At 34.6% G+C, this 18,041-nt stretch overlaps 1 protein-coding gene across 1 annotated transcript in view; it reads right to left on the reverse strand.

The window, feature by feature from the left end:
- The window catches only part of LOC124375011, a 23,746-nt gene extending 15,384 nt beyond the window's left edge, over positions 1-8,362 (reverse strand). The window contains exon 1 of the mRNA XM_046833147.1: positions 7,777-8,362. Within this exon, the coding sequence (XP_046689103.1) occupies positions 7,777-7,850 (74 nt within the window). The 5' untranslated portion in view covers positions 7,851-8,362. The remainder of the gene's footprint in view (positions 1-7,776) is intronic.
- Positions 8,363-18,041: the final 9,679 nt, after the last annotated feature.

The raw sequence follows: 18,041 nt of genomic DNA on the forward strand, positions 1-18,041 counted from the left end.
TTTTTTCATTGAAAGTTCAATTTTGATGCTTTCTTTTCTTTAATTAGTTCACTTAGAAACACTCGGAACGGATGATTCTTCATCGAAAGAGTCAGAGTATCACTGTTACACCAGATTATATATAGGAATAATTTATTTACTGTTACCACTAACTTGTCGAAGGAAACAATTGGGTCATTAACAGGCACTTATATATTTTTTGCTTAGTAGAAAAGTTTTGAAGATTTTTTCTTAATCTTAAAATATTACAGATTAATTTTTTAGGATTAAATATTAAATCTTACCTCTACCTTAAACTACCCAGAATGTACATTTTGGGAATACTTAGTAACCAAAATAAAAGACAAAGGTTACCTCGAGAATCACTTCTAGGTTGAAGAGGTAACCTCACGTTACAACATTTTGGTGTGTAGGAGGACGGGGGCACTATGGACGTAATTTCATGTTTCACATTATGCATTTTTCTAATTATGAAAACTGTTAGTTAAAACATTTTAGTTTTTTGCCCTTGTGTTTTAGTTGGTCTTCTAGAACCCCACAACAATTTTCTAGATAATTTGGAGCACCCTTTTATGTGATTATTTTTTTTTTTATAAACCTCTACATTTTGTCCATATTTGCACCGTCGGGGCAGTTTTGGGGGACAAAATGATTTTTTTTGGGGCACAATTGGACAGGCTAAAAATTGGTTTAAATTGGACATAAAAAATATATTTTATAGTTCACACATCATCTATATTTAAGTTAAACATAACTATACAAACTTTATAATGAAATAAAACAGGACGTCACACGTAAAAAACTATTTGAATTAAAAGTAGTCAAAATTTTCCTTGAACACCAAAGCAGTTTGTGCTCTGGATGTCCCATCCAATTATATCTGGTTGTCGCAGCTTGAATCGATGTCTTTGGTTTCGACCAAAAGTGACTTAACATTTTCTGGGAAGTAAAAATCTTGTAAGAGTTATTGGTCTTTTTCGAGAAATTTCACACTGAAACCATCAGTCAATGCTCATCTATTTGGCCAATAAAGAGGTAGATGGCCTTCTTAGAAGCAAAACTTTGCCAGTTGAAGTCATTTGTGGCATAGTTTTTATCAGGAAGGTATCAAACAGTTCTTTTCATCCTCAGAAAAGTCTTCAGGACTAGGCACCTCATCGTCTAGTTTTTATTTGTCATCTATCTTCGGTTGACTAGAGGAAGTCATCTTGATACAGCTTTCTACAGGCCCCTCAGTTTTTTTCTTCTTACTTTCTTTTTTATGCCCTCTCTTGTTTCTTTTTTCAACCAAATTTTCTTATGTTCTTTTCTTTTAATCTGCTTACAAGAGCATTATTTCTCTTGGAGTATCAGTCAGAATTCGCGAACGACCTTTTTTTTCGGCTCGCCTTCTTTCCCTTAGGAACGTATTTGGGGTATAGGCATGACATTCCTCTGGAGTAAGCGTCACTGTCGTAGGTCTTTTTAACATTTTACCTGGTTGTGGCCGTGATGGGCCAGGACATATCGGGTCAATAGTTGGCTTGTTTGATGATGGTGAGCCTTGTGGGTCGTCAGAGCTTTGGTATTTTCATAACGGAAAAGCACATGACGTACCAGGCACTGGGATTATGGTTTGTTTGGTTTCTTCTACTTGCGATGACATAACCGGTCAGTCACACTGGCACCTTGAAATCATTGTCAGTGCACACTGCGGCAGAGTGGATATAGATTCCAGTTACGAAATCACTTTTGATGTTAGTTGCAGTTGAAAGATTCAACAAAATGGTTTTAGCAAGTAAGCTGAGCAATTTCTCGAATTGTAATCGTATGACAAGGAATGTTGGATAGAGAGATTGAATTCCGAACGTAAGCGCCTTTTAAACGAAAAGTAAAGGACTCAAAAACGGCTACATCCAGCGGGCTGAATTTTGTGCGTTGTGTGTGGATGGCTAGTGATCCATATGTATGCTGCATCTCTGCTGGACATCACCACATCCAAGCCAATGTGGGACTCATGATTATCAGGGTTAAAACCACGGGGTTTTCTTTAGAAACATTTTGTGGCCTTTTTGGATATGTTTAAGCTGTCTCTAAAAAGAGAGCTGCTGTCATCAACCAGAATCAGAATAAAGAGCTTTGCTTCCTACAGGTTGCCCAATCATGGGTAGGCAAAGTTTGGGCGTTTTCTGAGGGAGAAGAAGGGAGAGGAGGAGAGAGGCAAAGGGGGGAGGGGGAAGGGGAAAGGAGGTGGAGAGGGGGAAGAAGGAGGGGAAGGGAGGAGAGAGGGAAGGAGGAAGAAGGGAAGGAAGGGAAAATGGGAGGGAAAGGGAAGGAAAGGATGGGAAGAGAGAGAAAAGGGGGAAATGGATGAGGGGAGGGAGAAGGGAGGAGGAGGGGAAAGGGGGAAGAAGAGAGCAAGGAGGGAAGGAGGAGGGAGAAAAGAGTGGGAAAGGAGAAGGAGAGAGAAAATGTAATTGGTTGGCAAGTAAGTCCCATCGGCGCATATGACTGGCACAGGAAAGTTATTGCCTCCCCCCTCTCTCCTGATACGATTGGCCCACCTGTTTTGTTCCTTGCTGCAATCACTTTTGGCGGCCTCCAGCACAGGACTTATCACCATCTCTCGTCTAAATTTAAAAATTCTTGACGGATGGAACTTCTACTTTTGCGAACAAGCTTCTAGAGGTGTCAAATATCGTTCCCACGTTGTGTTTATTAAAGTAGTGTTCCTGGACAGATAGTCTTTCTGACTTGGCGAAGTGAAAGTCTTGATGTCTCTTCATAAAATGGTTTAGCCATTCTTCTCCTGATAAGCCTTGTATGTAGTAGCCATTTGCAGGTATGCGTTGAATCGAGATTCAAAGCCTAGGCATATTTGAACGGCTAATTCCCTCTGGGCATCATTTAAGTGTAGGCCATAGTTCATTTGGACCTTTCAATGCAATGTCTGCAATTTTTTGTTCTTGTTCAGGTGTAAGATACTTTCTTTGTGGAGTATTTAGTGTTATAAACAGAGGGGCATATCTTCTATAGTAACCTCTTTTACTGCTGGTTTGCTCATCTTCAACGCTTGAATAAAGTGTACATTTTTCATTGCCCACAGGGCTCATTGACAGATCCTCATGGTTAAGCTCATCAAAACTCCATTACCATTGTTAGGTATTCGCTATAAGGGATATTTCAGTGTTGACTTCCTTTTGCTTTACTTTGTTGAGTCTGAAAATGTAGGGTCGACTTTTTAAGCCCTATGGGCTCTCGGGCAAGCTTCTCTTAATGGATCGGGTTAGATACCAGTTCTATAGTCATTTAATGCCGCTACTATAGATTTTTTCAGAAAATATTAGCCCTGTCTGTTTTCTTTATATTACTTCTAACCATCTTTAACCTGGAAAAACAAAATAAACAGTAATGTAGCAATGACCAACATAAAATAATGTTTTGTCCAATTGTGCCCTTACTTTTGTCCAAAACTGCCCCTGAGGTAAGGTTAGATATAAAATTGAGATTACAGAAAGGAAGTGACATAACCCTCAAAATGAATGAATTCATTGCATAGTCAGATTAAACTAAACAATTTCAAATAATAGACACCAATTGTTTCCAGGATAATACTTAGTGAAAGAGATATGTTTGTGAATATGCAAAAATCACTTTCATTTTGGGGTAAAAAAACACTAAAATATGAACTCAATTACTTAAGAAGATGTGCACAATAAAACCAAATTTCCACAGTGAAATGTGACCGTCTCAGGCATACCAAAAATGGGGAAATTGAAGGAGACAAAAATTTCCCTCTAGCTTATAAAAAGGCATTGTCCAATGTGCCAGTCCAATAGTTGCCCCGGTCTCCCCTACTTAACGTGGGTCTAAAAACCAATTATTATTTCCTGAATAAAAAGATTTATAATAAGCTTTTATCTAAGTTAAATGCAAGTTTTATTATTTATTAAAAATTCATAAGATCAGACCCAAAATATTGGAACAAATTTCGGTAACTCTATGTTACACTTATAATTTAGAAGTATGTTTGAACAATTAAAACAGGGCTCATTTATTCGACAATACAATATAAATATTACCATAATTATTTAATTGTTTTGGGGTTAACTATGTTAAGAGCTTGTTTTGTATTAGTATTAACTCCAATATATAAACAATGTTTAAAGTGCTATGAATATATATCTTTACAGTAACTCACGTTACAGAAAAACTAATATAAAATTCTGCAAATGAACAAATTTAAAAATTATAAAAAAATAGTACCATACTCTAATTGTTTTTCTTAATAGAATCTGTTTATTATTGTTATTTGGTTGTGATATTACATAAGTTAAACTTGAATAATCTGTAATTTGTTAAAACTCACGGTTACATGAAGTAAGGTTTAAAACATATCTCTAATAGACAGATCAATTCTTAACCTAAATGTAAAAAAGCATATTTTTAGTGAGCTTTTGTTTCTAAGATGGCTTCTTTGGTACTGGCCACCTTCTTAGATTAATGTATAATCAGTTATAAATTGAAGATGTGAGGCTTACAAACAGCATCATGAACTTGCTAACAGGAGTTAACTAAACACAAAAATACCAACAAAAAATAAAATTTTTCCTTAAAAAGCTAATGCTGCCAACATTGCTCAGATAATCTTTATCTTTTGGAAAGAATAAAGAAAATCGGTGTTAGGTAGTTTTCTTTGATGGTGACATGGAAACTAATTTTGTGGTGTGATTATGATGCTGGTGTGTTTAGGAGATATCTTTCTGTGCAGAAGTCTGGTCTAGTTTCTCGTAGTGCTGAGTTTATTTGTTTACTTGGGTGAGGTGGGAATTTCTTGTGGGGGTTGGGAGTGGTGGGTTTTTTGGTGTTAGGTAGGTCGTGCTAGGTGCTTTGCTTTTAAGTTTTTTTTTTTGTTTGTTGGTGCTCTTGGGGATTGTTTTGGGTTCTTTGGGCTGTGGTTTTTCGGATTTTGTGGTTGGTGGGGTAGTGTGGTGGTATTCTTGGTTGGGAAAGAAAAAAGAGGTTTTTTTTTTATGGTGTGTGGTGGTTGTGAGTGCGACCATGGAGGATTGGGGAAAAACCCCCCCCCCTCCGCGAATCGGACTTGTGTGGGATTGAGTGTTTTGGTACGTCGGGTGTCGACTAATTTTCATGGATGGTGTTGATCTGGTTTTTGCTAGTATCTTATTTTTGGATTAGGGGGTTGGTAGTTGGCATTCCTGGGTGTGTGGGGTGGTGGGGGTAATGTTTTTGGGATGTGCAGGGGTCCACTGTGGTGAATTTTATATTTTCGGTCGACTAGTTGAGGGTCCCATTCTATAGCCCCCCCCCCCCCCCCCCCCCCCCCCCCCCCCCCCCCCCCGTTAGTCTTTTGTAGGTCTTGTTCTTTTTTGGGCGTGAATTTATGGACGGTGTATGGGCTTTGTGTTTAGATACGTGGTGGGGGGTGGACGTTTTTCAAGTACTTTGTGGTGGTTTGGTTTGTTTAATGTGCTAGTGATGGGGTTTTGGGTGTTATGTGGTTGTGTGCCTGTTTGGGTATTAAACTTGTTGGTTTGGGTACTCCCCTAGCGTTGCTGGTCGTCGGTGTTAATTAGGGGTGGTGGGTGGGGGTTAATGGACCAGATTTTGAAGGGGCTACGTGCGGGGGGTTATTTTGTTTGATGGGCCGGTGCGTTGGAGGTGTTGATAATGGGTTGAGGGATGTTGGGGGTTGAATTGAGGTATGAGTCTTGTTTCATGTCCTACGTTTGTTGTGGTTTGATGTTTGATTTGTTTAGGGGTTCGGGGTTGTCGAATTGTATGTAATTAAGAAGTTATAGGTTAGTTGCGGATTGTAGGTGGGTTTATTGTGGGTTATGTTTGTTTTTATGGGTTTGTAGGAGTTGGTTATAATAAAATGATTATTTTTTTTTTTTTAGATTCTGCGGGTACGGGTGGTGCGTTTAAGTATGATTTGTCTGGGGGTGGTTGGTGAAAGTATTGGCTTTGATGTGTTATGTGGGATGGAACAACAAAAAAAGACGAAAGATGAATAGAAAAGAACAAAAAAAAAACTTTCAATACCTAGGTTATTTCATAAAAATATTATTTAATATTTTTGTCTGTTTTACATGGACATACCCAGACGGGCATTGTACAGATTTTTTTTTAATATGAGAATTTTAACAGTGCCAAGCCTTCACATTTTTGAAGTATCTGTTTATATAATATTCCACACAACGTAATATTAACACTTATACACACAACACCAGACACAAAAATAGGTTTGCTGTTTCCCATAGGCTAAAAAGTTATGAATAAAGCCTAAATGTGCTGGTTAAAACATTTTTTAAACTCTGCACATTGAAATCCAATTAATTAAAGAACCAAAGAGATTCATATCCATTTAAAAGTTGTATCATTTTAAAAACTGTTTTTATAGTTTGAAAACAATTTTTTGATAAAGCTAATCAGGGTCCCACCATGCTCCCTACCATCTCTCAACTGCCCTAAGCTGAAAGAAGAATGTCCGATAAGCCATTTTAAAATGTCCAACATCACTCAGATCAACTGGATGCACTATCAAGTAAGTACGCGAGTAACTTATCTGTTGGAAAGTATTTTTTACAGTAGAGCTGCAATTTAGATAAGTGGTTGATGAAAAAATCTTCAATTCATAGTTTAACATCAATACATTTTCATGTTGTACAGTAACTGATTCAAATAAAGAATATATCAATACAGAATTAAGTTTATTTTAAATAAACTATATCGCAATAATCGTTGACAGTTACTGGTATAATAAGGTGTAACTTTCTATAAAATGATAATTTTTCTTATAGTCCCTTTAGTGCACATAAAGAACAGCCGCAGCACCACATCGTGCATACTACGGAAACCCCTGTTGTGTATTTGGCAAAGGCATATTAGTCTCGACTCGAGAAAATGAAGTAAGTGAAGTAAATGAAGTAAAATGAAAATTAAGTAGCAGGCGAAGTAACTATATTTAACTTAATACATTCTTCAGCCATTAGTTTTCATTTATAAGTTGGTTACATTATTTCTAATGAGTAGTAAAAGGAAATCAATAATCTAATAATAATTTTTTGGTGGTGATATACAACTCAAGATGAAACTTGATAATACACTAAACGTTGTTGGTGACAGTTATCAGTGAATGAAAACTTATGGATATTTGTGGGTTACTTCATTAAAATTGAAAAGTCTGCTATTGGTAAACATAATTCCAATTAAGAATATTTTGGTTGTGAACTCTCCAATTTGATGAATAACAACACATATAAAATGTCTGTAGGCTATTTTTGTCATCATTTTATTTAATTTTCCTTTTCTATATACAGTTGCAATAAATTATGTTAATGAATAAAAACAAATAGCCTAATCAGTTATGATTAAAAGTTTATTTTGTAAATTATTGAGTTAAAGGTGGCAGTACAAAAAATGTCATCTTAGTTTAAATTCAATATAATAAAACTCTCCTTGCTGCAATTCTAACATGACAGTGTAAGTTCTTAAATTTTTCAAAGCCAATATTCACTGTAATAAAATTGAAAAGTCAGATATTACTGATTTATTTTAAAACTTAAACATATCTATATTTTTAAATTTTGAAAATAATTTAATGATCAGAAATGTCGAGTTATTTATAATGTAAGTTATGTTATGATATTGTGAAATCTCTTTAATGGTAATTAATTTCTTATATATGTTAAGCCTGTAAGACAGTATAATAATAATTTACTAAAATATTTCACATTTGTACAGAAGAAACTTATTTACATAGAGTTTGCTTACCTTTGCTTTAATTTAAGTTCAAGTCTGGTCATGCGGGCATGGAACCCCAGGCTGTCATTTGAACTAACACTCATATTTTAATTATTAAAATTTCCATTCCTTTGTGGAATTTTATTGTAGAAGTAATAACTGAAATAAAATGCTGGGAAACATTCTGCCCTTACAACAAAAACTTAAATTTTACTGCCCTCCCAAAACTCATTTTACATAAATCTATAGTATATTAAATAACAGTTATAACATTATAATATTTAAACGAATCTAATAACTGTGTGCATAATATTGATGAAGAAATTGTTCAATTCACAAAAATTAACCTTACATTCCTATATCACAGTTATACAAATGACTTTGGTTATAATCGTACTTTACTAACATATCCAAACACTAACTTATAGCTATGAGAACTATTTTCATCAAAATTACATCAATTTGTTTGACTGAAAACACAGCAACAATATATTACTATCCAACGATTTCACGAAAACACAAACAACCGTCACGCGTAATTTAATTTCGCGCCACTTGTTAATAAACAACTGGGGCTAGCAGACGAAAATGAATTGATGCATGCAAAGATGTTTGAATTTGGTACGGTCCGCTCCCCTCTGTTTGGCAGGCGCCGCGCATGCTCTACGGCTATTGAAAACTTTGTGGTGGTATTGATCATTATTTAAACGAAGTGTGAAGTTTGTTGCTGATTAGTATCCACGAACTGCATCAAAGGAAATTGCTTTGAATCAATTTTCTAATTACAACTTCTAAATGAGACATAACATTAAGTCGATTTCGGCGGATCGATTACAAAACAAAGTGAGTAGGATAAACTAGTGTCTCACGCGATGGTTTGCACGCAGGCTTGCCGTACCTCGTAGCCCACATTCTTATACCATCCATATTTCAAAGTTATGACAGGCCTGTAAACAATGTCTGGCACAAAGCATACAAAGCATCGCTACGATCGATGGAAAGATGAGATTGCGCTTCTTCACGGAAGGTCACTAAGAAATGTCACGCGAATAAGTTTGCCCCAATCACGAAGGGCGATATTAAGTATGATTATCGTTATCTCCTTTCTAATTTGTCTTCTTTACAACACTTTTACGACCACCACAAACTACTAGTGTCGTGACAGCATACTTTCCATCAGTAGTGGATAATGTTACATGTTGAAAGCTGTGGTTTGCTTGAAAAATCTATGATTGTCTTAATTTTTTTTTAAGTTAACTGCATGTGTTTTTTTTAATATAGGCTAACTGCAGTATTGCGTAATATAGGTGAAATAACTAAGCTGGTATTTAATATGGGACTCTCCTTTACTATTTTGATAAAACTTCTTACACTACATGGTATCTCCAAAAAGTTAATTTTTCCAGTGTTAAATACATACTACTATAAAATGTATTTTACGAATAGTAAATGTAACTCATAGTGTCGGTTGATGTTATAATGTTACCATATATAATAGTTGTGTTTTTTCACCAGTATTCCTAATGACACGGACACAGCCGTCCAGTTGCTGATTATTTCATTGTGAGCATCATGCCAGTGGCCATTAGGCATATATTTGACGTGACAACGTCTTAAATTAGGTTGCGGCTCGGAGTCACTCATGAAAAAGTGTAACGCCCGGTAACGTTACGATGCCCGTCCAGTGGGTCCGCCGCACGGGATCCGCACGGGATAAAGCAGAAAACTGTGGGTCCGCCGCACGGGATAAAGCAGATAACTATGTTTATTCGTGAAAATGTGGAGTGCTTAGATTCGTCATTTACAACAACTACAACAATAAAGGTAAATAATTGTACACTGATATTTCATTATCGTAAACTATGATTGATTGATTAATTGTTAGATTGACACAAAAGTTGAGAAACTGAGTTTATAGGTTATGTCATACTATTGACAAATGTTGATAGTGTTAAGTAAATTATTAGTTTAAATCACTCTGCAATCAATCGTAATTCAGTCGATTGAGAAGAAACAGCGCGTATTGCTAGTCAAACATTTAAAATAACAAATTATAACCTCTAACCTGTCATAACAGTGCGACCAAACAAACGAACTAAACCGACCAATCACCACGCGCGAAGTTAGAATTTAATTGTGTTTAGCAAGAATTTCAAATTCCAATTTTAGTAAATGTTTTATTCAACTTTACCATTTACAATAACAAATTTTAATTAATTTCAAATTATGTACAATGTTTTAGTAAACAAAATATATTTCTATAGTTAAAATTTGTGCAATTCTTATTTTCATTCAATTCCTTGTTCCTATTGTGCAATTTAATAATATTCATATCAATAAATATTCTACCGAGAAAAAGACGTTGTCACGTAAAATCTTCGCCCGTAAAACCGACTTTACAGGCAACCATAATGTTTTTTTAAGATCCTCTCTCAACGCTCAGGTAGTTGCTACAAACGTCATAGTGTAATTTTTCGGACGCGCAATTTCAAATATAGCGTCAGATTTACATTGCTTATAGTGTGATATTTCTAAGGAATATAGTCTGGTTAGAAGCGCTACTTGAGATATACTTCCAAGTTTCAGTAACTGTATTCCACAATGTTTGAAATGGTAGGTCAGAAATAGTGAATATATATATATATATATATATATATATATATATATATATATATATATATATAATTGCATAAATGGCAATAGCCTTATTTAATTTCAATAAACATTGAATCACTAAAGGTACTTGCTCCGCCGGGAGTCGAACACGGATCTCTCACTTGCCGGGTGAATATGCTACCATTACACCACAGAGCGCTCACTTTTTCCGATTCAATTATTTGGTCTTCCGATCATATGTTAGTTTGCTCATTTAAACGCATATGTGACAGATACGGCCAAATACAAAATAATTGAACCGGAAAAAGTGAGCGCTCTGTGGTATAATGGTAGCACATTCACCCGGCAAGTGAGAGATCCGGGTTCGACTCCCGGCGGAGCAAGTACTTTTTGTGATTCAATGTTTATTGAAATTAAATAAAGCTATTGCCATTTATTCAATTTAATGTAAATAAAAGTCGTTTGACAGGTATTTGGTCTTCCGATCATATGTTAGTTTGCTTATTTAAACGCATATGTGACAGATACGGCCAAATACAAAATAATTGAATCGGAAAAAGTGACCGCTCTGTGGTGTAATGGTAGCACATTCATCCGGCAAGTGAGAGATCCGGGTTCGACTCCCGGTGGAGCAACTACTTTTTGTGATTCAATGTTTATTGAAATTTTATATGTGTGTGTGTGTATGTATATATATATATATATATATATATATATATATATATATATATATATATATATATAATTTATTTATAATTTATATATATATATATATATATATATCCGTTGTTAACGATGTTATGTTACCTCGTGGTGGATGTTGTTTAGAGAATCCAAGATGATTGATGGAGATATTTGCTTGTATCAAATATGTTTACTTTGAAATACAGTAAATTTCTTAATCAAATTGTTATAATAAATTTTCTTATGGTAAGATAGCATCGAGAAGTTCAAATCATTTGATAGCTATGTACTCTTCTCTGACTATCATAATCCATTGCTTGATACCTTGGCACGTTTCAAATTTTTTTCCTCAGACTACAACAACTGTGTCTCGTTTTTAGTTGGTCGAAGGAAAATTGCTTTGTTCGTTAATGTTCTTACTAGTGACAGTGGAACACAGCTGCTTCGTAAATGTATATTTAGTTTGTTCATGTTTGAATAGACTTACTTACAGAATATAAAGAAGAGTGAAATAATGTAGCCAAGGTCAGGTAGGTTGCTGTATGTTTGATGACGCTGTATAATCTTTTTACTCTATGCTCTGGAACTTTATGATGCTGTAAGCGACGTGATGAATATGGCTTCATCTAATTATGTGGTACTAGCGTCCCTAGAATTTTAAGGGATCGAATATCAGGGAGGTTTAAGTATTGGGATTTGTGTCCTTTTTAAACTAGTTAGAAATCTTCTTTAAGAACACTAAAATGTATAACAACAACTCTTAACAAACTTTATACGGAAGTGATTTTTATAATTTAAAATGAACACTATGAAATACGTGATTGGTTTTGTAACGCTATAATATGCAGTGTATTGCCTTTACTGAATAAGTAGACTATTGCTCGTAGGTTGTTAGAATTTGTTCAATATTTGCTGTATACTACATAAATAGTCAGAACGACATAACTTAAAACACTATTTTAGTTTACAATTAAATAACCCTTTTAAGCCTAAATCAATCTTTTTTGAGAGTTATGACATTAAAATAAAAACTCACAATAGGTACATGTTAAGGGAAACGGAAAGGATCAAATATAATTTTTTGGTGATTTTCTGTTTTTGGTTAAGTTTTATATAGCAAAAATACCTCTTTCAGGATCTGTTCTTAGTATTTATGTACGATTACTCTAAGTATACTTATTTAATATAACAACATAGTATGTATCAAGATTTTTGCTTTATGGTCCCGCCAGTAAGCCTTTATTTTGTATAGTACTACATACACCCACATTTTGGTGTATTTTGATTCTGTTATGTTGTTAGTATCAGCCAGTAATGTCTACTGCTAACATCAGTGGTAGCTTTTCTGATTTGTTTGTTTTCTTTTACTCAATATAAACATAATTAATGTTTTTACATTTGTTCCGTTGTGAGTTCTATTCGTAAGATTGGAGGTCAAATTGGGCTCACTGGTCTATATATTGACAAGTTACAAACATATGGATTAGCTATAAGACAAGCTGTGTCAGATAACAGTGGAGTAGAAGGCATGAGAAAAATGTATGGGCCATTTATTTCCATAAGCTGTCAACTGACGTTACCCCCCCCTCCCGCATGGTCTTGGTCCAAAGCAAAGCTTTTTCTATTCTTGGTGTGGTTATATAAAGCAAAAGAACTGAAGCAGCCTTTCAACCATAAACACAGCCTTCCTGAAGCTATATTACATGTCATGAAAAATTATTTATTGATTTAGCAAATCCTGACCTTGTGCTTTCGTGGCCAAACACACAACCAACATTTTCAAGTTTCAATAACATAGTTTGGTCTAAAGTTCCAAAAACACATTTGTTAAAGTTCGATACCTTGAAATTTGGTGCCATTCCAACCTGTATTGATCGTTATACCAGTAAATTGAGGGTGTTTAATTAATTAGGACTTAAAAGGTTAAAAAAGTCGTTCGATGTGTATCGTACCATGGGTAGAATATAATTGAAGAAAGCAGAAAAGGCAACAGAATATGTAAAAAGCAGATAGACAAGCCAAGAGAGCAAAGAGGAAGCTACAAGAAGACAAAGACACATATGCTGATGATCCAGATTATGGTGCAAGACTCTTCTAAGCAGAACGATGAGTATTTTTTCGCTTGTTTACCAATAATTGATTTCTTTCCACAAAGGTACACTTTTCTCAAAAACTAAAAGATATGGAGTTGAAATTTTTTATGCATGTACTCCTACATAATAACAAGCTAAAGTACTCGAATTATTGCATTAACATTTTTAGTTGCACAAAAATATATAGCATGGAAAACATTGGTAAAACAATAAAACATGTTAAAAGATTTTTGTCAGTATTTAAAAAAGGTAATACATAGTTATAGCATACATATGTTAAAGGCTTTACAATACATATGGGTACCGGTATACATATATAAAATTCGAGCTCTATATATCTTATAAGTCCTGAGAAAAATTTACCTAATTTTTACAAATTTAACATGGCAAGGATGGGGCCTTCCCACTCTCCTTAAAGTTTTCAGTTAATATATATTTATTAGGCAGTAAGTGAAACCAAATCAATTCAATAGAAGGAAAAAGTTTCTTTTTGTAAGTATTTACAATTTAAGATGCGTTGTCTCAAAAGAGACTAAAAACAACAATGCCAAAATTGTTCGTAATTAATTTAAGTAAAATAACTATATTTGCTTGTATACACAACAATGTAAATGATACGTGGTTTTCTCCCGGATATATGATACGCGTCAGCGATGTGACGACTGTCGGCCAAAACCTCACTATATAGCCCAGTCATGTGTCGGCTGGTACTCGTAACCATGCAGACCTTGTAGCTTGCGCGAAGCGAGGCACTGTGCTTGACAGAATAATGGTAATAATCTTTTAATTGCGCTATAATCACAATAATATAAACTTTATCGCAACCGTTAACATATTTATTTAATTTATCAATAAATGTAGACATCCACAGAGACACCTCTCATTTATACACGTCATATATTATTTCAGGCTTAATCGCACTTAATAAGTTCCGACACTTTCAGATATCCTGGTGGATCAGGATTCAGACACATAGGTATTTTTACACGGAAAACGTAGTGTGCGCGTTGCCAGAAGGGCTTTCCCACTCGGTAATTATATAATTGATATAAAATATTTAAAACGCAACTATGGCTTACCTAGAAGAATAGAAACAACTTACAAAGTAGATGCCTAACACGGCCTAATAGGACTTTTTCGGTCATTTGCCATAAAATGAAATTCAGTGAAACAAAAAATCAGTAACACTACGTTTCGAGATGTGCAATCTGATCTCTTATTAAGGTATAACTAGCCTAACACATAATTATGTGTTAGGTTAGTTATTTCTGAGGAAGAGATCAGATTGCATATCTCGAAACGTAGTGTTACTGATTTTTTTGTTTCACTGAACGATGGCAAATGTCCGAAAAAATCCTGTTTCCTTCACAGTCCTTCCATCATTATAGTGGAAAGTAATCATGTAATATCGAAGAATTACATTCGTATTTGTACATTTGTCAGGGTATGGGTAATTGCATGATTGTACTGGTTAGTACAATCAAAGGTGCTAGTAAGTCGCAAACGTGCTTATATGGTCTTAAGCGCAATGCAACAGGAATGCCTGTTTTGTTAAAATATGGAAATTAGCACTTCTATGAAAGTGATTTTTAACTACCATAGTAGATACCTGTTAGGCATTTTGTGTGTGTGTGTGTGTGTGTGTGTGTGTGTGTGTGTGTGTGTGTGTGTGTGTGCGCGCGCGCGCTCGCGTGTGTGTGTGTAGTTTACATGGCGCACTTTTTTAAAAATTTTTCAGCAGATTTATTTATAGCCTATTCGTACTGTACTTAAAATATGTCTTATACACAATGCATTAAAATTTTTAATACAATCCTCTGGCCAGGGGATATACTTTTACTTATAATCTTGGCGTTAAATAAAATGGAACATTTTATGAATTTTAAGTGTTAGTCTATACAGAGATTTTTAAGGGGACCTGTTAGTGTGTATCATGCTCATGTAAAAGTAGGTACCTATTTTTAGGTACAATTTTCTCAGAAACTAATGAATTAAACTTCATGAAATTTAAACTGCAGCTGCTCTAGTGCTTGAAAAAGACAGATAAATTTATTGTATGAAATGAGTTTGTACTAGTGATATTTATTTATAACGTAGCCTAATTATAAAGTATTATAGCATCATACATTAATTATTTTCAATGTGCATAACCCAACATCAACAAATGTTGGGTTATGCACATTGAAAAAAATTACGCAAATATAACATGATTTGCGTACAAATCATGTTATATTACTCATGAATGATTCTTCCTGATTTTGAATAATTCCATGGACGCATTCTTTTTAAGCAAAATAGGATTGCCTAGATCCTGATATATTCGCTTTTTACTTCCATGATTGCACTTGGAATATTATTCTTAGGCAATGGTGGTTCAATATTCTCTTCTTTACTTCGGTTATAACTGCACCATGCATATTTTAGAAATAGGCCGTGTTGTGGTTTGTCTACTGTAGATAACTTATGAACATATTTTGCCCATATAGCTTGTTTCATGTTATTTACATCATCATAGTTCTGCCTAAGGGTTCTGCCATAGTAGGTTTGTAGTTCTGTTATAGTACTATCGGTAAATCTTTCTTTGTTTGATAAGGGCTTACCATCTGGTAATATCACATCCTTATATTTTTCTTCCAATCGCCGGGACCGACCATCCATTCTCTTTTGGATATGGCCAATACATTCCAATTTTTGTATTGCCATATCAGGTCATAGGGTTTTCTGTTGGTTACCTCAAAAGCCTTACTGTCTACATCGCCCAAATAGTTTATGTAAAGCGTAAGAATACTAACTTTCTTACAAAGCTCATATATATTGACAACACCATTTATCTCCATCCCTCTACTGGTTCCCTTATAATTAGCAAGACATCCTTCATGGCTAAAAATTCGCTTACCTTTGTAAATATTATAGTACTTCGACATACACTCAACATCAAACAATTTACTGGTATTTAGGCTTGTCACCGCAACCACCATTCTATTATGAATAGTCTCTCTTCTACCAGGTTCCGTCAAATATTACACTAAGAACACTGTTTCAATTATTCTCACACACAGCTTCTCTTTTGGCAATTTCGATGCTCTCCTTAGCTACTTCAGAAATACATCTACATAGCTCTTTGTTGTAACGATCAAACCTCAATGCTGGTTAGGGTAAATTCATTACGGAACAAAATGTCTGTGTCCACTGCTGAACGCCCTTTGCCAGTACTTCCCGTCGCATACACTAACTTAACATTGTTTTCAAAATACCCCTTTTTCAGTTTTATCAGATGTCATAAAATATTCATTAACATTGCAATTGTTGCATACGAGTGATAAGCTAGACAATATTCCTTTCCGCTTTTCTGGAGATTCAAACAGTTCTAGTGAAAGTTCAGAAAAACACTTTACAAACTGCTAATTTGGATAAATGTTTGTTTAGGATGTCAATATTCACTAAAACATTACCATCTGTGAAGTGAGTTACATAATACTCAGCATCTTCTGCACACAATTCTAGACTCGAGCTTCTTTTTTATGAACTAGTCCTACTTTCGTTGCAAGAAATATTAGTACTAACATTGATATTTACACTACTTCCAGGACTATATACTATATTTACATCACTGTTTGGGTTAATTTTATACATTCTGCGCCTTTTGCCAACTTCTTTATCCTAGGCATCTTTCCAAACGTCTCAAAGCCAGGCTCCCCAAGAGCATTTTATTTAAAAAACCAATCCCCTATTAGTTTATTTTGGACTAAAAATAACATTTATGTTGGAAATTTGAAATCTATTATAATCAAAAATATATAAATTCAAACTTTATAACTATTTTAATTTACGAAATACACAACACTGCAAATGCAATTCAATTTAGTTCCAAACGCTAAATAATTCACCGTCACACAACAACTACGAAAGTGAGGTCAGTTCTTCCTATTTCTTGTGACTTCTCGCTGTTCTCAGTACTTTCAGTAACAGAGTGCTAAATGTACTCGTACTGATTTAAATCATACGTTACAGAGTACTCCTAAAATGTTCCAGTTACTTACTAGTACTGCTAAACGAGTTCGAGTACTTTGTACCAAGGACGGTAAACGTGTACACTATGTGTACCGGGTACTTTTGATTTCAATGACTTGTACTCTTAGGACGCGATATGATCAGTTGTCATAGTAGTGAGTATGTTGCCAAGCTCTGAGTAGTTCTGAACTGTTTTAGTTTGTTGTCAATCGATGACAGTACGACGCAAAACCGCCAGGGGCATTGTGGCGATTTGCGCGTTAAAACGAGCAGTTACCGGTTGCCGTAAACTAATAAAACTTGTTCAATTTAATGTGTGTTAAAAATTGTAAAATTTTTAAAAGTGGTTTACAAAATCAGATGCTCAATGCCTAAGAGCTCCATGACGTGACCAATACCGAATTTGGAGGACCACACAGTCTTGAATAAAAGTTAAGATAGTATTATGATAACAACTGTATTCTCATACTATTCTGAGATTCTAAAAAATACATATTCAGTCACAGTACTGTTGCATATATCTTGCATAAACATTTAATCATTACCGAATTACAAGTTTCCGAGTTATGAATGTGCCAAGTTGCAGTTTGGTTGAAAAGTGGCAAAAAAACCTGTATTTTTCTCGTTACCATTTATGTGTTATGGAAGTTATTGTTAGTAAACAGGTTTATATGTAGATACGCAAGCGAAATGAACAAGCTAAATTTTAATATAAATTCTGTTATTGGATCTCTATTCATTTGCGATCCGATATTTAGCTTTTGTCTTGATTTGTGATCTAAATTTAACTATTTTGTTAATGTTATTATTAAACTTTGTTTTAGTTAAGGAAAGTCTGACGTCATTAATAAAATAGATTTTTCATTTTATTTTTTTTTTTTCTTGATTTGT

Source organism: Homalodisca vitripennis, chromosome 1 (genome assembly GCF_021130785.1).
Source record: "Homalodisca vitripennis isolate AUS2020 chromosome 1, UT_GWSS_2.1, whole genome shotgun sequence".
NCBI classification, from domain to species: domain Eukaryota; kingdom Metazoa; phylum Arthropoda; class Insecta; order Hemiptera; family Cicadellidae; genus Homalodisca; species Homalodisca vitripennis.